Here is a 21721-nt window from a genome sequence, read left to right as displayed (position 1 = left end):
TCAGGCGGACACACCTCGGGCGTTGTGATCGCCGCCGCTCCAAATCCTCCGCGTTAGATTGATCCGCATCACTTGACTTGCTTCCCAACTCGGCGCCAATATGTCCTACGCTCTAGAATCAAAGAAGCGCAAATTTCACCGTGTCCTTGAATCAATATCCAAGCCTCTTACGCCCGATAGCGCGCCCAAACCAGCCCCTGCGACGCCCACGACGGTGCAAGACCGTATCTCCGCCAACTTATCGATCAAGAAAGTACGCTTGGCCAGTACCGACCGTTCAGATCTCACGGCGGTACGCAAATCAATCCACCAGATATCCCGACCAGCGCACCGAGTAGCCTCCGCAAATTCAAACAACCGCCCAACCTTTGTCCCTTGGGACCGCGAACGTTTTCTCGAGCGGTTAGAAACCTTCCGCCGTGTCGACCGATGGACGTCAAAGCCGTCTCCGATAAATGAAGTACAATGGGCGAAACGTGGGTGGATATGTACGGATGTCATGCGCGTCACCTGCGTGAGTGTATGCGGTGGCGCAGTTGTTGTAAAGCTCCCTGATGAAATCGATGAGCTTGATGGCTTCAACATTGAGAAGGTGGAGGAGCGGAAGGAAGTCCGTGAGTGATTGAACAGATTGCTGGCCCAGCTGAATGGGGAAATAAACGTCAACTTACACACCTGCAGGCGCGAGGCTGGTGGATGAGTATGCGAAAATGCTAAGCAGTGCTCATGGCGAAAACTGTCCCTGGCGAAACAAGAGCTGCGATGGTGAGTCTGAATAAGACACTGCGAAAATTTGATCTTATTACTTACATCGAATTAGCTACTATCCAACATCTCCCTTTGACCAATTGTGATGCTGCACTATCGGGACTTCACGAGCGATACACAAACATCTCGAAAATAGGCGATAAACTACCAGCTGAGGATATTATTCAGACTCCAGAAGGACTTGACATTGATGTGCTTATCAAAGGACTTCCTGAAGAATGGTTCAAAGAGGCCGAGAAAGCTGCTATATCCACCAGCGGAGAGACTCAACCTACAAACATCAACAATCAAGATTCAATAGAAACTTCGAAGGTTGTCAATCGAGCTGCCCTGGCACTATCATTGTTAGGCTGGGATACTGCCTCTGATGGAGCCGCGGGGTTAGTCGGGTGTGGTGCGTGTTTCCGTCGGCTGGGGTTATGGATGTACAAACCCAAAGATGATGGAGATGCTACCGTCTACACTTCCCTGGATGTGGCTGATGAGCATATGGAGTATTGTCCCTGGATCGATAAAGTGGCCCAGAGCGGAACTGGGCGGCCCAACGAGAAGTTGACGGAGCTACGTGCTGGGTGGCAGATCGTTGCGGAGGCCGTAAAGGTCAAACACCGCCGCAGAGTTCGCACTATGGCCTCCACCGATACATTGCGGACGGAGTCAGGCACATCGATAGAGCCTGCAGGCGAAGAAAATGCGGATGCGAAAAAGAAAGCAGACCGCGAGTGGTGGGCAAAAATTCGACGAGTAAGGCAGGTTTTGACGGCCAAGTCGCCTAAACGGAAAGCTGTCTTGCCCCAATGATCTTGCATTCTGATCCTCATTTCTATTCAATATTACATTAACTGGGAGCGCGGGTTCTATGAAGAGCCTCAAAGTGCATTTTTTAGCGGCTGGTGTTTTTCAGATAGCTTCGATTTGTGGTCATTGTGAGACACGACACTTCGCAACGATCATAATCAGGTGTATCTCATCTGCATTTCTACACGCTGTAATCTTAAGAATCCATGAAAAGTTGTAGACAGATCAATGGGAACTAGGGTTGGGTTGGGACACTCTGATTGGCCGAGATCCGGAGCTCATTGGACTTTCTTCGGACCCCCAGCTACCCATTGCTCTGATATAACCCCGATTTCCACAACCCTAGAGGGGATTTTTCTGTGGTTTCTGTGAAATTGAACTGAAATTCTCTATTTCTTCCAGTGTGGTGATCTCCGCATACCCCTTTCGTTCTTTGCTCGACAGATTCTCTCGACCGCTGTTCTCCCGAATCGCTTCTTTGAACGGTCGACAATTCCTACCTACGTCGCCATGGATTATTCCAATGGAGATGGAGCTCATGACAGAGCACCTGGGCGGACTACCCCCCGTTCTCCTTCCCGCACGAATACCACATACCATTCAACGGATCCCGGCAGACACAGGAGCATCGAAGGAGACGGTGCGGCAGACGGATCGAACCAGTTATCAAGCGCGGCGTCCAAGCGTAAGAGACTTCAGGAGAGACATCAAGCCCTCCGAAAACGAGGCCGGACTCCGCCGTCAGTATTCTCACGACGCAACCGCTCCCGCAGCCCAGGCGGCGCGCCACCACGCGAAGACCGACGCTCTCGATCGCCACTACAGCCGCGCCGCTCTCCCTCCCCCGACGCACCACGTCAACGCAAGAGACCTGGTGGCGGGGCGCGGCAGGGAATCTTAGACCGTGAAACACTCCGACGCAAGCAGGAGGAACGTGAACGTGCGGAGCAGGATGAGGCTATACGCAACTCCCAGCAGCGCGGTGTCGCGGACGTGGTTCGACAACACTACAATGCAGTTCCCGAGAGAGGCCGTGAGTGGCGGAAGACAGAGAGCAAGATCAAGGGGCTACGAAGCTTCAACAACTGGGTGAAGAGTACCTTGATTCAGAAGTTCTCTCCTGATGAGACATTTGTCGCACGATTCGAGGATAGCAAGAACTGGGCGGACGATAGCCAAGGACCGCCGCCCCCCGCTGATCAAAAGCTTCTCGTACTGGATCTTGGTTGTGGTAAAGGCGGCGACCTGGGCAAGTGGCAGCTGGCGCCACAGCCGGTCGACCTCTATGTCGGTCTTGACCCTGCCAACATCTCCATCGAGCAGGCGCGGGGCCGGTATGATCAAATGCGCACAGGCCGCGGTCAGCGAGGCCGCCGACCTCCCCAGCCGATTTTCCATGCCGAGTTCTATCCGAAAGACTGCTTTGGTGAGTGGCTGGGCGATGTTGACATCGTCCAGAGAGTTGGCATTGATGCTAATGCCGGCCCGGGTGGGTCTATCATGGCCTCCCGCTATGGCGGTGGTGGCTTTGACGTCGTCACGTCCATGTTTGCCATTCATTACGCCTTTGAGTCCGAGGAGAAGACGCGCCAAATGCTCAGCAATGTCGCTGGCTGTCTGAAGAAAGGCGGTCGTTTCCTTGGCGTTTGCCCCAATTCAGACGTCGTTACCAGCCGTGTATCTACTTTCCACAAGGAGCGTAAGGAGCGCGAGGCTGCCAAACCTGCTGAGCCAGAAGGCCCCGAGGATGGTGAAGTCGAGGAGGATGAACGGGCCCAGTGGGGCAACGATATCTACCGCGTTCAGTTCCCGGGCGCAACCCCTGAGGATGGAATCTTCCGTCCGCCTTTCGGGTGGAAGTACAGTTACTTTCTGAAGGAGGCAGTGGAAGAGGTTCCCGAATACGTTGTTCCATGGGAGGCTTTCCGAGCGTGAGTATCGGCCATTATCACGTTCTGGCAGGCAAAACTAACCTTTTGCCCAGCTTAACCGAGGACTACAATCTAGAACTACAATACCGCAAACCGTTTTTGGATATTTGGGAGGATGAGAAGAATCACCCCGAGCTGGGTCCGCTCAGTGAGCGGATGGGCGTAAGAGACCGCGCGACTGGTGCTTTGAATATGACAGAGGAAGAGAAGGAGGCCGCCAGTGAGTAGTCCCCCTATATATGTATTGTTTTTCTCGACTTCTCACAGATGACTAGGCTTCTACCATGCATACTGCTTCTACAAGGTATAGGCCATCCCGGGTGCTCTGAGTATTCCATTCGTCACGTGTGTAACCTCTTCATGGCTCAGCGCTTATATCTTCAATTTCCACAAAAAAATCAACTTGATTAAAACAACCAGACTTTCTAACAATACCTGAATGACATGAGTCACCATTGCAATCCGCAAATCAATTCCCGTCTACAGAGATAACCATTCCCTTCAATCAAACCCCCAGTTCGCTTTCTCAACAAACGAGCCTACTATGCCCAAATCCCTCTCACTCCTCTCTATGAATCCTGCTGCTGAATCTCTACCACGTTCGTGACCTTCAAAAACATCATAAACCTAACTAATCCCTACGCCTCAATACGCGCCATCTTAGCCGCAAGAAAGTAAGCTTGCGAACCCCCCCCCCAGTCCCCATCGGATTAGGCACGGGCCCAGTAAGATCCTCCACAGCCTCCCCAATTTTCTAAGAAATCGCCACCTCTTACGCTTGAAGGTACATCTACATGTATACGGACGCCAAGCCACCGCATCTTTGACGTGGCAGTTGGATCGGGCGTGATGGTTTTTGCGGCTATCGTCCGATTTGGATGAGTTTCAGTACAAATACGAAATTAGGCAGCCCAACAAAGCAAGAAACCCTTATCGCTCGTTGGTCGTTGAGTATGATTGAGGCGTGCCATTCTGACTTGGTCGTTCCAGGTAGAGTTCACAACGTCGTTCATCGGGCAAGATCGAGGCACATGGCGAGGGTCTTGTAGTCCATGATAAATGAAATTGACGTTCATTTTATTTTCTGATTCTTTTGCACCTTTACTTTGTAGATCCCTTGTGTTCGAGGAAAAAGGAAACTGTGTCATCTAGATCTAGAACATAAAAGCATGGAATGGTGATGATAGGGATGATGTAGCCACATCTTCATCTATTGGGTAACTGGTTGGTCATATAATTTCTAAAAACAGAGGAATACGGATGTAGACGATGCAGAAGAGAACAATTTCAGAGTGCCTCGCAGAGCAATGCTCGTCATGCTTCTAGTTACGAGGCCCACTGATAAGGCTTATCGCTAGTCATGTAACCCTAAACAGGACTAGTGTCATCGCGTCTCGCGCCGGGATTTCGAGATGCGTTTTGATGCTTGGACTTTCTTTGTCAACGGCTTGAGAACCCTGCGTTCGAAGCAAAGCATAAAGCCCCCAAAAATCCGGGTCTTCTTAACCTTCCCACTACCATATTTCACTCCTCACCATCATGTCGGCAACGCCCAGCCGACGGCCTTCAGCGTTATCTCAGCCACAATCAACACAATCACGCAGACGAAACGCCCACACTTCACAATCAGAAGCACCACCCCTGCCAGAATATGAAATCCCCGAAGCTCCTCTCACAGCTGAAAGCCAGCGTCAAATCGCGGCCCTCCTCGCATCACAGCACCTCCGCACCCTCCGCACCCACCTCCAACATGCCGCCGAGAAACTTACACACTCGGGTGGTGAAGTTAACGAGCGCCTAAGCGATGCCAGGACCCGGTATGAGAAAATGAAGGAAGCGCGCCGGCGTCAGGGCGACAAGAATGTCGACGACGACGAGGCCAATGAGGAGTACCAGCGGCTTGCCGAGGAAGAGACCCGAGTCAATGCTATTACTGCGAAGTTGGAGGAGAAGACTCGACTGATTGTCGATTCAGAAATCAAGCTCCAGGGGTTGACGGATGCGATGGGTGAAATCGAAAGGGAGGAGGGCGAGACGGTCGCTGCTGCTTTGGGAGTGAGACAGACCCGTCAACGGCGGGCAAGACAGAGAGCCCGGGGTGGCGATGATGCCGATGGGACTGAGGATCCGACTGATGGTGACTACGAAGACGAGCAGGAGAAGGAGATGCGGGAGCGCAATGCACAGAACCCGCCTAGTCGCAAACTGGTGGATAAGTTGACGAAGGGTGTTCAGAAATGGAATGAGCTTTCTTTGACAGAGAGGTATGAGAACTACTGCTGGTCATACTTGCGACCGTGACACTCGAAGGCACAGAAATTAATGAAGACAATGAAGGTATGCCAGCAATAACTCCTACATCGGCTTCTACCGCATGGTACACGACTCCAAATTCCCCGGCGACGACGTCCCGCCACTGCCTCATTCATCTACATGGTTCGACCACATGGACGCTACGAATACGCGATCAGGGGCCGCTGCACGTACACGCAACCAGAACCGTCGCGCCTCGCCCACCGGTTCCGACGACGACATTGCCATTGAGCGCGAGCGCATCTCCCTCAAATGCCCGTTGACGCTCACACCGTACCAGGATCCCGTGACGAGCACCAAATGTCCGCACAGTTTCGAGCGGGAGGCTATTATGGATATGATCAATCGCAGCCCGACGACTATTGCGCCCCCGGCCTCTCGTCGGGGCCAGCGCCGCGTGCATGTGGTCAAGTGTCCTGTTTGTTCTATTCCGTTGACCGCGGACGATCTGCGGCCAGATCCAGTTCTCCTCCGACGTGTGCGCCGTGCCCAAGAGCTCCAGGAGCGCGAGGAAGAAGATGATCACTTGGAAGGGGATGGGAGAAAGCAGAAGGATCGCAGTACCGGCATTGCCTTGGATAGTGACGTGGAAAGTGATGATGATGCTATGGATGTTGATGGCCCCCCTCCCTCACAGCATATCAAACTGGAGCCGCTTAGTCAGGCTGCTCGGGCCGTTCAATCTGAGGAGTCGAGCGACGATGCGGAGAGTGAAGATGCTGAGGTTGAGGATGTGGAGATTGTGGAGAATGCGGAAGGGGAGAGTGCAGAGGGGGGGAGTGCAGCAGTGGAGACTGACGAAGTGGAGATTGAACAAGAACAGAACGAACAGGTGGAAATTGAAGAACCGCACAACGAACCAGCGGAGAATGAAGTGGAGAATGAAGTGGAGATTGAGGAACCGGACAACGAAGAAGTGGAGACTCGAGTTGAGACTGACGAGCTGCATGAAGAGGTGGAAACCGACGAATCCGGGAACGAAGTCAGTCAAGATGAAGAAATGTACGAGGAAGTGCCCAATGAAAGGCCGAACGAAGAAAGACCCCGTGAAGATGCGGAGAGTGACGCGCAGGATCCAGGTGTGGAGTCTCAGGATATACCACCCGCGGATTTGCAGAGTGAGAAGGGGGAAGATAACAGTGAGGACAGTGAAGACACTGACAGTAGTGATCTTGAACCCAAAGTCGAGAATGAGTCCGAGGAAGAAAGCGAGAGCGATTGAGCATACCTTTCGAGTGTGAAGTTGAAAGTCCATTGAATTGCAAAAGCATCTCTCCCTCCAACATTTGTGATAGATCTACGATCTGCAGATGTCACATGTTTTTATTTCCGAAAAAGACATCTCCCCGCAGTCTCGTGGGGCTTTCTGACTGTTTGGTCTCACCTCTATCGCCTTTTTTTTTTTTTTTTTCTTCTTCTTCTTCTTCTCTTCTGTCTCCTCTGTCTGACTTACCCAGATCCCCTCTACTAGCCCAGTCTAATCATGATGGAGTACATCTTCAAGATTCTCTCCTCAGAAGATACAGTACCATCAGGGTGTAACACTACCATCAAAGCGTTCCCGGCCCCCAATCATCTAGACCCCGCAATTAACGACCCCTGACTGTATCTGCCACCAATTACTGTCTTGTCCAAGTCCACTTTAAACTACTCGTGACTGAATGCAACCCTGCAACACTGATTACTCCGTTTAATCTTGTAATCACAACTCGGTCTATATCTCCAGGAAGTGGTAGTACATTGGTTATGTCAATTTGTTTGCTTTAAAGATCTCATGTCTCCTTGATCTTCTTCTTCCTCTTCCTCCTTCTCCTCCTCCTCCCGATATCTCTTTATTCTTCTCTACATCTTTGATCGTCTATTCGTCTATTCATCTATGACTACCCCTTCATTTAGAATGGATGAACGGAAGACTCCCGATTGTTCTTTCGAACCTGACATACCCCGACCCGCAGGATGGAGGTACAAGTCCAGAAAGATCGGCAACTTCTCAACGAGCTGGTATGCCTCACCACGCATCCAGCTGGGCATGGTCGCCTTTGTCTGCTTCCTCTGTCCAGGCATGTTTAACGCCCTGAGCGGAATGGGCGGTGGTGGAAAATCCGACCCCAGCTTGGCGGACAAAATGGTACGATTTGACGGGACTTTTTTTGGGATTTTCTTTTCGTGTCCCCACTTTTCACATCTACTCCGAACCCCCCGATTTGGTTATCTTGATGGATCCACTCTCTAACAACAACAGAACATCGCTCTGAACAGTACCTTCGCGGTGGTGGGTTTCTTCGCCGGAACTGTCGTCAACCGTGTGGGCGTTCGGATTTCCCTCTCCTTTGGTGGAATCGGGTACTGCATTTACTCCATTAGTCTTCTCGTCTCCGAACATGCATATGTCCCCGGGTTCAACATCTTCGCCGGTGCCTTCCTCGGTGTCTGCGCCGGTCTGCTCTGGGCCGCTCAGGGTACCATCATGATGTCCTACCCGATCGAGCAGCAGAAGGGTCGCTACTTCGCCTGGTTCTGGGGTATCTTCAACGTCGGCGCCTGTATTGGTAGTTTGGTAAGACAAGCTCATCCTCCCCTTATCTAGCCCTGCAGTTCCCATTGGCTACATCATACAGCAGCCACTAACCAATCAATTCCAAAGATCCCCCTGGGCCAAAACATCCATGTCACAGAGAATAAGACCGTCGGCGACGGGACCTACATCGCCTTTATCGTACTCATGTTCGCAGGCGCCTGTCTGGCCCTGTGTCTCTGCGATGCAGACAAAGTCGTCCGTCGCGATGGCTCACGCGTCATCCTGATGAAGCACCCCTCGTGGAAGTCCGAGATCATCGGGTTGTGGGATACAGTTCGCTCGGAACCGTGGATCGTCCTCCTCTTCCCCATGTTCTGGTCCTCCAACTGGTTCTACACATATCAGCAGAACGCCATTAACGGTGCTTACTTCAACACGCGCACTAAGGCGCTGAACGGCTTCCTGTACTGGTTTGCGCAGATCGTGGCCGCTATCATCATGGGTCCGCTGCTTGATACGGAGCGCGTTCGTCGTTCCGTGCGTGCCAAGGCAGCCTTGGTTAGCCTTTTCATCCTCACGGTCGTGATTTGGGGCGGTGGCTACGCTTGGCAGGCAAGGTACACCCGTGCAGATGTGGATCCCAAGACCACGGGTTTCATGGGCTGGGATTGGACTACCAAGGGCTACGTTGGTCCTATGTTCCTCTACTTCTTCTACGGCATGTACGATGCTGCCTGGCAGGGTACTGTCTACTGGTAAGATCTCTTCGCTTTCGTCCACTGCCATCCTTCACTGACATTGTTTTCTTCTCAGGATCATGGGCGCCCTCGGTAACTCCGGTCGCAAGCTCGCCAACTTGGCGGGCTTCTACAAGGGGTTGCAATCCGCCGGCGCAGCCGTTATGTGGTCGTTGGATGAAAAGAAGATACCCTTCATGAACGAGTACGCCTCGAACTTCGGGTTGCTGTGCGGCTCGATCCTGATCGCTGTTCCGGTCGTCTTTTTCAAGATTAAGGACTCTGTTCCTGTGGAGGAGGAACTTCAGGGCACGGGCGAGACGCTTGAGGATGTGCTGCCACCTGGCGCTATTGAGCCCAAGCGTGTTGGTGATGACAACATCTAATCAGAACTAATATGAACTCAACGGGAATTGGAAGGAATGGGGATCTTCGTCTTTTTCGTTTTCGCCAGGGGCGTCTTGTTTCTTTGTGGATCCGTAAATGCGCCTTGAGATTGTCGACTTGCGATCTTATGGTTAATGATTTTGATTTAAAACCTGGCCCCTTGTAGTCCTCCCCCACCTATCTAGCTCCCAGGCTAGTGCACTTTGGGTGTCTATTTTACGAAATCGGGTTTAATGGTGAATAGTCATGATGGCATGTCTGTCTTTTCTCAGTTTGTGCTCCTATTCTACAGGGCCTGCTTTCTGCTTTGCCATTTGGAATGTAAGACATTCATCAAAAACGGAAAGACTCTACCTAGATATGCCTTTATCCCATTCGTACCTAGGGGGTAGGACCCACGGGTATCCTCGATCTTTCAAATTTGTGCGACAGTCAACACGAGAGCTCGTCTTGCTTTAGTGCTCGAAGAAACCATGACTCAAGACGGTTATTAGAAGCGCGAGTCCTGAATTCAGCATGAGGTTGATCCTCGAAGCATTCACAAAGTGAACGACGCAGGATCCGGCAGGGTCGACGGAGCATTCGTGCGAGGCTTAGACCGAATCAGATGCTCAAAGGAAGCCGAATCCCCAACGCGGGGGTTGAACGGCTCGAAATCCCACAGGTAGCCTAGGGTCCGGAGAATCGAAGACGCCGAGTAAGAAACAGTCCGACCCTCGGCATCCGTCCCCTTCTGCTCGATGAATCCCTTGCTAACCCAGGGCGAGATCAAAAGGGTGGGAATCCGGCCACCCAGACGGTTGAATTCATAGGTATACTCTTCCCCGTTGGCGGTCTTTTCCGTGTACGTCAGGTTATCGGGACGAGTTGCCAGCGGGGGCGGGACGTGGTCGTGGAAACCACCCGTCTCATCGAAGGTGAGAATGAAGAGAGATTCCCCCCACTGGGGACTAGCACGGAGAGCCTCGTACACCCTCTTGATGAAGGCCTCGCCGTCGGAGATCAAGCCGCTGTCGTGCATGGAATTCGTGCCGACGCCACAGCACGAGGGGTTGAGGTAGGAGAACTCGGGTAGAGTGCCTTTCGCGGCGTCGGCGTAGAAGTTCGTGATCGGTACGACCTTCTCGGTGTTGCCGGAGGTTTTGGTCCACTCGAACCAGTGGGACTCGGGACCGGTCCCGCCCGCGGGGTCCCAGTAATTGAGCCACGTGTGGTTTGTTTCGCCGAGCTGCTGGAAGATGGACCGCTGGGTGAATGATTAGGAGCCCCCGACGTCGTCACCGAAGGATTGGTCGTTGGCTCCGTGGCCGGCGGAGGTGCCGGATACCAGTGCGACGCGGTTAGGATCGGTGGGCTGTCGAGCGTTTAGTTAGATCCCCGTGCTGGACTTGTCGCTGTGCTTACCCCGGCAAGATCGGAGTGCCAGTGGTTGAAGGTCACGAAGTGGTTGACCAGAGCTGTCAAAACGGGGACCTGGTCTTCGGTGTAGTAGTTCATGACCTCGGTGGCCAGCACAGACTGATTGACAGAGGAACCGTAATTGTGAATCTGTTCGTGGATAAATCCATTGTTATTCGGGACTAGCTTGCCCTCTGCAATCAGTGTGTTATCAGGTGTCCATTCACCGTAGAACTCCATGGTGTTGCCAGTGACAGCATGGCTGGGATCACTGGTGACAGAGTTATAGTCCCTCGGAGCGGTACAATGAAACCCCTGCGAAGGATCGGTTACATTGTATGGGTTGCAATAAGGCCCATTGTTGATAGGGTTTTCCAGACCTTTGATGGTCTGCCCTCCGAGGATGTTGTCAATCGATCGGTTTTCCATGCACAAGACGACAACATTCTTAATTCTGGACTTCAAGTTCTTGATGGAGGAGGCGGAATGAGCCTGTTTTGAATTTGCAGGGATAGCCAAGGCAGCACTGGCAAGGGCCAAAAGGCCGAGAAGGGCGCTGGGGTGCATCTTGTGTCGAATTGCTTAGTTCGGGGGCTGCTTGTTGACCAGAAGATACCGGTGCTTTATAGCTGGCCCTTGAAAAACGATCAGTACTGCGGTTGCAGGATCCGTTCCCCCGTGGGACTCGTGGCATCTCAATCGAACCATCCTTTTTGAGAAACCGCGTTAAGCGAGATGACTCTCTGCGGCATAGTCATCAGTGAGGCCTTGATTGGAAGCAGTAACATCACGAAAACAACAATCCGGGAAGATTATAGTCCTTTGCGAAAGATCTGAAACATCACAGCATAGCTATTGTCTCCAATAACATTTGCACAAGCGGGCACGAGATACTGGACTGGAAGTTGAAAAGGACTTGGGAATTGCGCGGGGGTTCAACGCTACTGGCACTCGGGGAGAAATAGGACGACCTCAATCAAGCAATGCAACCAACCTGCAACCAACCTGCAACCAACCTGCAACCAACCTGCAACCAACCTGCAACCAACCTGCAACCAACCTGCAACCAACCCGGTCTGGATGCATACGGGACATAGTCTCCACTCAGGGACAGATGTTAGAGATCCTGCGTGTGTTGTCATTTCACTAACCGACTCGAGAAATGGCTAAGCTTTCTCTTCGGCCATCCCATCGGATAGCATCCCGTGCTTACTGACAAGTTCATGATTGGATAAAAAATGACTTGGATCTGTTCGCACTTGTGGTAAAAATGGGGTCTAACATGCCTTTGTCGCCATCGTGTGATCTCCCGATGGATGTTGGCAACTTACGACTGCATAATAAACCCCGCTGCGTTTTAGCTACAGAGAGAATCTGCGAGCTGGCTGCTGGAGTACGACAAGAAAACATCGCAGCTATCAATCTGCAAAGTCGCTATGGTGTCCGTGCTGTTCTGACTACGCAATGCAGTGTTAGCCAACCCACCAAAACGCTCTTGGAAAATAGCACGTAGGCCGTCGGCACTCGTATGTCTCCTTGGGTGCTTCCTCCATGTTTGCGGTCAATGAGACCATTTCTTGTTCAGACCTCTCTTTCAGATCCTCACTTCCCTAAACCGCTCGACCCCTCGTGGCTTTTAACAAAGATTGTTGACGCCGGTTGGAGCTGATGATAGTGATGGGAGTGGGATCACTGAGTACCGAAGCGTAGCTCAGGAATCAAGAGATCGAAGCATTCGCACGTGATGCCAAGATGACTAGGATCCACGGTGATCCAACGCCCATTTCTCAAACAAGGTCTTTCTTCTGCCTTCTATTCCTAAGGGAAACATGCTCTTGGTGACAATCACATCTAGAAAGACGAGCCAAAACAACGTCACAAGGCCGTAAATGCGACCAACTGGTCTTATTCTAGTGCATAGGCGGCTTGAACCGGCGTCCAAAGGAGCCAATTTCGGCTGCCGATTTCCCATCAATTAACATGCGGGTGAAGAAAGACACTTATCCATCTTGAAGAATATGAGCCTACATAAATCAAAGAGAGACGAAACTGTTGGACTAGTGATAGGAAAAAGAAGAAGGAGGCAAGTCAGCTATCTTTCCCCTGCGGATCCTACATAACTAGCATATCTAACCCAAGCAGACAGTGTAGGTAAGACCATGACGTAGAGTATGGCAGAGGCCAAGAACAGCAAGACAAGGGGGTATTCGCTTGTCAAAAACACAGCAAAGGCAAAGCACAAGTAGAACAAGAGAGTGAGCAAGAACTTGACAAAGACGATGTGTTGTCATGTTGGCTTTCCGCGGAGACTGATCCCCCGCGTATTCTCTCTGACAGATTTTTCATCTTCTCTTCCACGGGAATGAAATCGAAATTGCCAGTAGGAATGACCCTTCGCCGGTATCAAGTTCTCCGAATGTCCGGGAACAAAGGCCATCATGTGTAACTTGTGGTTGTAGGGACGGTGAGTTTGCACGATCCACACAGACCAGACGGAGCATAAGTTGTCTCAGGGTTGGATTGGCTGTCTTCCTCCGGATGCTGCGCTTCCCAGGGATGTGAAAAATAGCAGATAGCGTCTAGTGGCAGACTTGGTGGCGTGCTGAGAATATTAAATCGTGTAACTGAGCAACGGATCGATGCGATGTCGTGTAGTCGGAGAGCAAGGTAAAAGAATGAATCTCAAAAATTCAGGCTTTCAAACTAGCAAAACACGTTTACTTGGTGAGGAGGTTGAGGTAATCAGCCACGATGAGAGTGACCATTCTATATAGAGTCAGTGGGGAAAAAAGGCGCGGTAAAAAAAAATCGGTAGGGGAAACTAACGCATGAGGAGCGATCCGGACGTAGTAAGTTCCGAAGCCACGGTAGAAGCGCAGCCAGCCCTCTTCCTTGGCGACCTTGCGCGCACAATCCAACAGGCCCTTGTAAGGAACCAAACCAGTCTTGGGGTCCTTCTGTTGTTTCTGAAGACGGGTCTTGATGAAATCGAAAGGCAGAGACAAGAAACTAGCAAAGAAGCCAGCAATGCCAGAAGCAGCGAAAGTCTGATTCTGAGCGGAGAGAGAAGTATGCTGCTTGAGCTGCTGCTTAGCCTCAGCGAAGAAGGTCAATTGACCCATGTTGAGGGCCATGGCACGGACAACCGTGGGCGAAGCACCAGCCCACAGGGCGGCGAGTCCCTCAGTGCGGGTGATACGACCGAGAGCATCAAAGACGGAACGGTAGTTGGCGCGAGCCTCGGGGGCCTTCAGGCCATCCGACTGCATGCGCACGAGGACCAAGTCGGCCGGATTTCCAATCATGGCGGCGATTCCACCGGCAGTCAGTCCTGCCGCAGCACGCTCGGCGAAGGTTACCTTGCGACCTGCGGCTTCAGCGCGGGTATTCAGCTTCTTGATGAACGTCTCAAAGAATCCCAGGCGGGCAGTAGTGTAGACGGCTTGGCGGAGGATTCCTGCGGACAAACCAGTGTAGAGATCGAGGACTTTGCCGGAGGCGATGATGTCGCGAGTGATCCCCAGTGCGGATGGACGAGGACCGGTGCGGGCTCCTTCGCCGGCGAGCTGCAGACGCACTTTAACCATGTCGACAGGTTGAATCACGGCTGTGGCGGTCATACCGGCCAGTCCGCCATTGAAGAAGGGCAGGGCGGCGCGGATGTATGGGTGGTGCAGGAAGTCGGTAGGAGTCTCAATAGCGGTCTTGGTTGCGTTTTGTGCAGAGACAGCAGCAGGGCTGGCACTGTCCTTGATAGTGGATGCCATGGTGAAGTATTGAGATCCTAGTTGCAGGTCAATACAATGCACGGTGTATAAGCGTGGAATGTCCAGAAATACGGAGATGCACTGACAAGAAGACAATCCTTTCAAAAGGTTAGCAGGATCTCCTTGGTGGATTTAGAAGCCACGGGGATGGGGTGTGGACCATGGTACTTACCGATGACGTAGTTACTTTGATAATGGAAGATTCAGTCAACAGAACAGCGGAAGAGGAACAGCGGAAAGCAGAGAGAATATGAGGGGAGACACAAGAAATGTCACCGGACAGAGAGGGTGCGGGGTGTTATATGTAGAGTCAAGCAGTCTGGTACAACTATACACGGTTAACCCGAGGACAATGGGGGCCTGAGCTTGTATAATATACTGAAACATCATCTACACAATCGCGACCTCAGTCCGAATCGGAGATTATTCCCCTATAGCCGACCCTCAACCGATGGCTACCCGGGTTTCCCGCCCAGGTGTATGGAGATGGGGGCACCGGGGAGGCGGGAATAACGCCTGGCTCTTGCCCGGACAGCTATGGAGCGAAAGTCGCCAGAACCAGGCCTCTCCACCAAGGTTTAAGTGTCGGGCCAATGATATCTACATCATTTTGATTATCCATGCACGAACATGGACACGTCTGCACGCTATGGAGCTTGTCAAATTGCGGGGGGATAGCTTAACACTCCTGCATTCCATGAACTTGCGCTTTAAGACATACATATATCTAGGTCGAAAGGGAACATGATTAACCCTCAGCTGTCCCTGATACTATGCAATACAAAACAGACAGCAAACTGCCATTCCCTTGATCCCTCCAGGGCCACAACTACATACACGCGGCAGATATATTTTAGTGCCACGAGCTAAAATTGGGATTCCCCACCAGAGCTAACCCCTTTTGGGATTCCCCACGAGAACTTCTCGGGATCCCGTTCATGTTGAGATACCCGACACCGCATATACAGTATCTCCGGGCATCTCTCGGAACTCAATTACTAACTGCACTGGCTGCTGCAGGTGTCCAGTGCATAGCCTGTTCAAAAACACAGGCCTCGAGCTATTACCAGCACAATGTCCCCGGGGGATCAATGCTACGTTGGGCATCAAATCCCTACAAGCGCACGGATTAGCCGTATATCGGACTGTGATTAAATTGTTGGGGGCCCTGCCACAGTGGCTAGAATTCAATAGACTGGACTAGGATATCCGCGGGGTGAATGAGTCTGAACGGCTATTCCAACTCCGTGATTTTCTTCCGCTTCCCTCGGGCCAAGATCCGAACTTCCTCGGGTGGCATTCCAATCATCAGCCAGGCATCACGTAGCTGACGCTGCGGTGGACCCGCCCTTGCACCATCCCCTGGTTGCTAACCAATCTCATACACTGAGATTCTAACTGATCCCCCTTTCTTGGTGTGGAGCTGCGGCTCGCGCTCGCCGACAGAGCTAGCCTACACACATTCCTCCCGTTCGGGCTTGCTTCTGGCTTCCTTCCGCCGATGACCGGCAATAATGATATCAGGTAAGCTTCTAGGGCGGATCCTCCCCCTGGATCTGGTACTGCATCTGCTTCATGGTATTGGCCATTTGTGACGATTACGGATATAGGTTGTTGAGTTTCAACATCATCTCAAGAGGACCGGGCAAGTCGGTAAGAGCTGGCGGAGGATTGTTCTCCGGACACCATCGTCATTTGGTTGTTCGGGGCTGCGAGCCCCTGAATTGTTGTCCTGAATCTGGCACGGGAACTGACGGATTTGATTGGGATGGGCTTGGGGTTTGAATTGGTAGGGTGAGAAGGCCAGCAAAGTGCCGTGAGACTAGGCTGTGAACAGTGAACACCTAGCAAAGATCTAAAAGATTGGATCTCACTGTTCGGTAATAGTGTATGACCCGCTACGTCCATGTTCGAGTCGTCGTTGCTCTCAGAGTCCGAGGTCCCCCGTATAATCCAAGCCCAGGACTTCACAGTACATCTAAGACGAGATGCACAACTGCACAGCCCAAGCGCATAGCCACGGACCTCTCTAATGCGCACGACCATTTTATTCTCCAATAAAAAAAGAACTCACACCGGCCTCGGAAACCGCCGTCCAAACCAACCCTGATTCTTTCTTGTAAACAACCCCACCTAGTACAATCACGACTCCAACTCAACCAATTGTGAAAGTCCAAGTGCCGAACATCCTCTGAAGTATCTCCCGCGGAATCCACTCCGTGCCTAGCTCGACCCTGAAGAGTTCCCACGTGGACTGTGTCATCCAAACTCAAAGCGCATCATCACTCTCACTTCCCTCCGCGGAAAGGGCTCTCGGCAAGTCGGGAACTCCACCGGTCTTAAGCCTCGATTTGTCCACGGTTCGGCATGGGAGCTCGGGAACGTTTCTTATGTAAGATCTTTCACTGCCGAGTGGTCCACACGACCGAGTGGTCCAGCGCAAAACATGATATGATGGTAAAGATAAATTAAAATTTGGCATGTCAACAACTATGGTCTACAGGGACTTCTTCTTGTAGGCTACGACTTTCTAGATGATCTTTTGTTTCTTTGGGGAGATTGAAGAAGGTTTATAACAACAAGATTCCGACAAGTATATTTCTACCTTTTGCCGGGTAACTTTCAGCGGATTTCGAAAAGATGATCACGTAACCTTCTACTCTTTGAGACTGATCTACGGGGCTCATGAGTGTTACCCATGACGATCGAAAAAAGGAGCTAGATCAATATCATGGCTGGGAGAGATAAATATAGAACATACCACTGTTACACATGCTGTCTCGGTGGTGAAATATGTCATGGCTTTCCGGGATAGGTGATATCACATCGAGGAGCCGAGGACGTTAGGATTGATTTTATTTGCAAGGTCTAGATACCTCCTACCTCCATTTGACCCTGACCTCTGACCTCGTGGCATATTCGAGCAGTTCCTTTCTAGTAGCATCTTTCAAGGGTGAGATGTAGCCTCGAAGTCTACTTCTAATTTCTTCGATAACATCCATCCTCACTCTATCATGCACCCAGATATCAACCTACATAGTACTTGGTCTTCTCCATTGTCGATGAATTCAACTCATAGTGGTAAATTACTGACACGTTGTTAATTACGATTTACATCAAAAATAGCTCTCCATGTCCTTCATGATCAAGCAATTAAATCATGCAAAATCAGATGAGTCGCAACTATTTTAGAGTCCAATCACTGTAGGTACAGAGTGCTCCGAAACAGAAAAGATTCACACTGTCCTTGAGCCTCCTAGCTCTCCACATAATACTTCCAGCGTCGTTCTGTTCACATGTCGTTTCCACGGCCTCCTTGTAGGAAAGAACTTGAGAAAGTTCCGAAGCTAAATCAACCATAAAGTCCCTAGTTTCGTTGTGGAAGTGCACAAATTGAAACATGAACTTCTCATGGGAAGTGGCAACGAAATCGCGTAGCGCTTGGCGGGCAGGATCCATCGGGAATGTGTTCGACCAGCTCGTGACCACCAAGGAGACGCCACATTCTCAAGTCGCATTGTAGCCTCACCCCTGACAGCCAGTCTTGAGGTGCAGGTGATTAAATACACTACGAAGTCATCTGGCATTTCCTACACAGCATATCCTCAGTCTAGTAGCTAGTTAATATCTAGGAATTACCTTCTGTCTCCTGGTACCTGAAGTATGCCCGATCGCGAAAAATTGGTCAAAGCCACAGCTCCCAACCTAAAGATATGTTGTGGGAGTTGAACTTTCATACTCCAGAATCTGTTGGTGAGTAGCACATCTAAATCCTCATCCTCGCAGGTTGGCATAGGTATTTATATTCTCTTCCCTCCGCTGGCACTCTCGATCGAGGTGTCGACTGTGCGGTGGAACTCTGTGTGCCATTGCTCCCAGCGTCGTTCGTCTAAGTAATGTAATCGGTTCGAAACACGATAGATATCCAAAGTCGTCAAATCCTCCCCTTTCAACTACCTCCACAATTGGATCGTCGTTCTTTTCAAAAAGTGGCTCCCCGGGAGCAGGTGGCAGACCTCGCTCTACGCGGAATTTTCAGTGGGGGTTCGTTGTGAATTGCACGGTTGACCACTAAGTGGACTGGGACAGTCTCGATGGGAATTTGAAATTTGCCATTATCTCATGGAATCTCTAGATGATGTGATGGATCATGAGCAAAAATTCAAAAATTTCCACTTGTTTTTGATAGAGGAAATATCAAAGCTTCAATCGCACGACTTACTTGTCTGGTGTTTGGTGTAGATCATCGACTACTGCGGTTTGTAGTCACTCTAGGGTCCACACAGTAGATTTGACATTTGGGGTGCTTCTGTGGGGTTGAGAATTGGAGAGCTCCAAAAACGGAAAGACCATTCTTTCAAAGGAAACACAAAGTCTGTGCGAAGAAGGTTGTGAGAAATGGAAGTCAAGGCCAAAGAAGTGCCAAGGCAGAAGAGATAGGGATGGTCACGGGTCTTCAGATAGTCTAAGAAGCATCTGGGCAGTATTATCAATATCTGCTTCCAATGGCTGTAGTTAATGGAGAAAGTTGCCATGAGGAAGTCAAGTCAGTCTGGAAACTTATGATTGCATTGACTATCAAGTAAGAAACTGCTTCGTTTAAATATTACGACAAAAACTCCAGTCGGCCAGTCAAATTGATGGCAAAAAATTAATGAAAAGCACCCAAATCGGGGGGAGATCAAAGCATATCCATCGCTCGTCCCGATACAAGCGGCAGACGTCGGCGAGAGGATCCAGAGATCATCGCCAAGAAAAAGCAGCACGCCATGCAAATGACTTATTCATCTTGTTTGGGAGAACAAGAAACAAGGAGAAAAAAAGAAATCTTGAACCGTCGCACAAACCCGCTAAACCTGGGGAGCAGCGGCGATGACATCGGGAGTAGCCTCGTCGGAGTACTTCTTGAAGTTTTCGTTGAAGAGGACAGCAAGCTTGGTGACCTCATCCTTGAAGGAAGTGGAGGCGGTCCAGCTCTTCTCGGGGTTGAGGAGCTCGCTGGGGACGCCGGCGCAAGAGGTGGGGACGGGCAGGTTGAAGGTAGCGTAGGTCTCGTACTCGGCCTTGGCGAGCTCGCCGCTGTGGATGGAGTCGAGGATGGCACGGGTGTACTTGAGAGGGCAACGCTTGCCGCCAGTGGTGGCACCAGCACCAACCCAGCCAGTGTTCAGGAGCCAGGCGTTGACCTTGTGCTGCTTCATCTTCTCGGCCAACATGCGGGCGTAGCGCATGGGGTGGAGAGCCAGGAAGGGCTGAGCGAAGCAAGTCGAGAAAGTAGCCTGGGGCTCGGTGATACCGTCCTCAGTACCGGCCATCTTGGAGGTGTAGCCGGAGATGAAGTGGAACATGGTCTGCTCCGGAGTGAGCTTGGAGATAGGGGGCAGGACACCGCGGGCATCACAGGTGAGCAAAATGATGTTGGTGGGGTGGCTGTCAGTCATGCAGGGAATCTTGGCGTTCTCAATGTACTCAATGGGGTAGGCGCAACGGGTGTTCTCGGTAAGGGTGGCGTCGTCGTAGTCCACAACACGGGAGACGGGGTCGAAAACAGTGTTTTCGAGGACGGAACCGAAGCGGATGGCGTTGAAAATATCGGGCTCCTTCTCGGCGGAGAGACCGATGCACTTGGCGTAGCAGCCACCCTCGATGTTGAAGACACCGGTGTCGGTCCAGCAGTGCTCGTCATCACCAATCAGCTTGCGCTTGGGGTCGGCGGACAAGGTGGTCTTGCCAGTACCGGACAGACCGAAGAAGACGGTAACATCACCGCTCTCACCCTCATTGGCAGAGGAGTGAAGAGTCAGGACGTTGTGCTTGACCGGCATCTCATAGTAGAGGACGGTGAAAACGCCCTTCTTCATCTCACCTGCGTACTCGGTACCAAGGATAACCATCTCCTTGTCGGCGAAGTTGATAGCCACGGAGGTAGCGGAGGTCATACCCTCAGTGAAGCGGTTGGCAGGGAAAGAGCCAGCGTTGTAGATGACATAGTCGGGGTGGAAGTGGTCGAGCTCCTCACGCTTGGGGCGGATCAACATGTTGCGCATGAAGAGGGCGTGGTACGCACGAGCGCAGACGACGCGAACGCTGATGCGGTAGCGCTCATCCCAGCCAGCGTAGCCATCGATGACATAGATGCGGTTGCGGGTGTTCAGGTAGTCGACAGCACGCTCACGGTTGATACGCCAGACCTATAAGGAGCTTGTTAGTCACTAGCCCTATGATTGACGTTATGCACGTGATAGTCTCGGGCCAAAGGCAGGGGTTGCGGAGCCTCAACCGAAAGCCGAGGGGCAAAAAAAGGCAAGGAAACGGGCAGATGGAAAGAGCATCAAGATGAGAGGGAATGAGGTATTTTTCGGCAGAGACGGCATTCTAGTGGGTTGCACGAAGTCCTGCGCCGAAAAGCTTGACCTTCCGATGCATATGCAAGGGATCCAAGTGGATCTCACCGGAGCCATCTGCAAGGGTGTATGCCCCAAAATCGACAAAGAAAGATCAAGTAAATCGCGCATAACGAAAAAAAAAAACGAAACAAAGAAAAAACTGACGACTTACATCAAGTGTCATGGGCTTGTTGACGGGTCCCCACCAGATATCGCCTTCTGAGGAAGCTTCTTGTACGATACGCTTGTCGGAGGGGGAACGGCCAGTCTTTGCACCAGAGTATGCGCTCAAAGCACCGCTTGATGTGACAGCAGTACCAGTCTCATAGACAAGAGCATCCTCGTAGAGGGCAGGAACAGAGGGGTTGGCAATCTAAATCATGTTAGGCAATGAAGCAAGACCAAAGGAGGCATCGACATTGTGATCAAATGTCAACGGCAAGAGTGGCAAGTTCTTACAATGGAGACTCGGTCGTAGTCAATGTGAGCAGTCTCGTGAAGCTCCTCCTCAAGCTCGGTGTGACCCTTGCTAGGCCTGAAGGGAAAACAGTCAGAAACGACGAGGTTTAGATAGTGAGGTGGGAACATACTGAACACCGGCAGGGTGCAGCGCAGTGCGATTGACAGATGTGGCCACCATTGTTCTGAGTGAAGTAGAGTGATAGTTGTTGTTTCGTTGCTTTGCGATTTGTTGTTGAGAGAAATCTAAAGCCAGAGG

The 21721-nt window shown here is 51.4% G+C and overlaps 7 protein-coding genes across 7 annotated transcripts; 3 read left to right on the top strand and 4 right to left on the bottom strand.

Annotated features, from left to right (window-relative positions):
* Positions 1-100: 100 nt before the first annotated feature.
* On the top strand, positions 101-3807 carry Pdw03_6439 (mRNA capping enzyme-domain-containing protein; the record flags this gene model as incomplete). The annotated part of the gene is made up of 6 exons (XM_014679999.2): positions 101-614; positions 682-765; positions 821-1512; positions 1969-3497; positions 3551-3717; positions 3773-3807. The coding sequence occupies 6 exons, from the start codon at positions 101-103 to the stop codon at positions 3805-3807; spliced, it is 3021 nt and encodes a 1006-aa protein (XP_014535485.2).
* A 1229-nt stretch (positions 3808-5036) lies between these two features.
* Pdw03_6438 (Chromosomal organization and DNA repair protein Mms21, putative) lies at positions 5037-7032 on the top strand (the record flags this gene model as incomplete). Its single annotated transcript, XM_014680000.1, has 2 exons — positions 5037-5761; positions 5835-7032. The coding sequence occupies 2 exons, from the start codon at positions 5037-5039 to the stop codon at positions 7030-7032; spliced, it is 1923 nt and encodes a 640-aa protein (XP_014535486.1).
* A 675-nt stretch (positions 7033-7707) lies between these two features.
* Positions 7708-9451, top strand: Pdw03_6437 (Major facilitator superfamily domain, general substrate transporter; the record flags this gene model as incomplete). The annotated part of the gene is made up of 4 exons (XM_014680001.2): positions 7708-7938; positions 8053-8367; positions 8455-9083; positions 9142-9451. 4 exons carry the CDS (start codon positions 7708-7710, stop codon positions 9449-9451), a joined length of 1485 nt encoding a protein of 494 aa, XP_014535487.2.
* Positions 9452-9990: 539 nt separating this feature from the next.
* Pdw03_6436 (Phospholipase C PLC-B) lies at positions 9991-11417 on the bottom strand (the record flags this gene model as incomplete). Its single annotated transcript, XM_014680002.1, has 3 exons — positions 9991-10698; positions 10780-10806; positions 10857-11417. The coding sequence occupies 3 exons, from the start codon at positions 11415-11417 to the stop codon at positions 9991-9993; spliced, it is 1296 nt and encodes a 431-aa protein (XP_014535488.1).
* Positions 11418-11791: 374 nt separating this feature from the next.
* On the bottom strand, positions 11792-12403 carry Pdw03_6435 (uncharacterized protein; the record flags this gene model as incomplete). Its single annotated transcript, XM_066101351.1, has 5 exons — positions 11792-11844; positions 11911-11996; positions 12068-12099; positions 12182-12211; positions 12332-12403. The coding sequence occupies 5 exons, from the start codon at positions 12401-12403 to the stop codon at positions 11792-11794; spliced, it is 273 nt and encodes a 90-aa protein (XP_065956434.1).
* A 1164-nt stretch (positions 12404-13567) lies between these two features.
* Positions 13568-14617, bottom strand: Pdw03_6434 (Mitochondrial dicarboxylate carrier protein, putative; the record flags this gene model as incomplete). Its single annotated transcript, XM_014680003.1, has 2 exons — positions 13568-13616; positions 13677-14617. The coding sequence occupies 2 exons, from the start codon at positions 14615-14617 to the stop codon at positions 13568-13570; spliced, it is 990 nt and encodes a 329-aa protein (XP_014535489.1).
* Positions 14618-19467: 4850 nt separating this feature from the next.
* Pdw03_6433 (Phosphoenolpyruvate carboxykinase AcuF) lies at positions 19468-21643 on the bottom strand (the record flags this gene model as incomplete). The annotated part of the gene is made up of 4 exons (XM_014680004.1): positions 19468-20808; positions 21176-21376; positions 21463-21538; positions 21594-21643. The coding sequence occupies 4 exons, from the start codon at positions 21641-21643 to the stop codon at positions 19468-19470; spliced, it is 1668 nt and encodes a 555-aa protein (XP_014535490.1).
* Positions 21644-21721: the final 78 nt, after the last annotated feature.

The sequence above is a fragment of the Penicillium digitatum genome, chromosome 2, assembly GCF_016767815.1.
Source record: "Penicillium digitatum chromosome 2, complete sequence".
Classification (NCBI taxonomy): Eukaryota; Fungi; Ascomycota; class Eurotiomycetes; order Eurotiales; family Aspergillaceae; genus Penicillium; species Penicillium digitatum.
The sequence above is the reverse complement of the archived record's forward strand: the minus strand, read 5'-3'. Positions and strand labels throughout refer to the sequence as shown.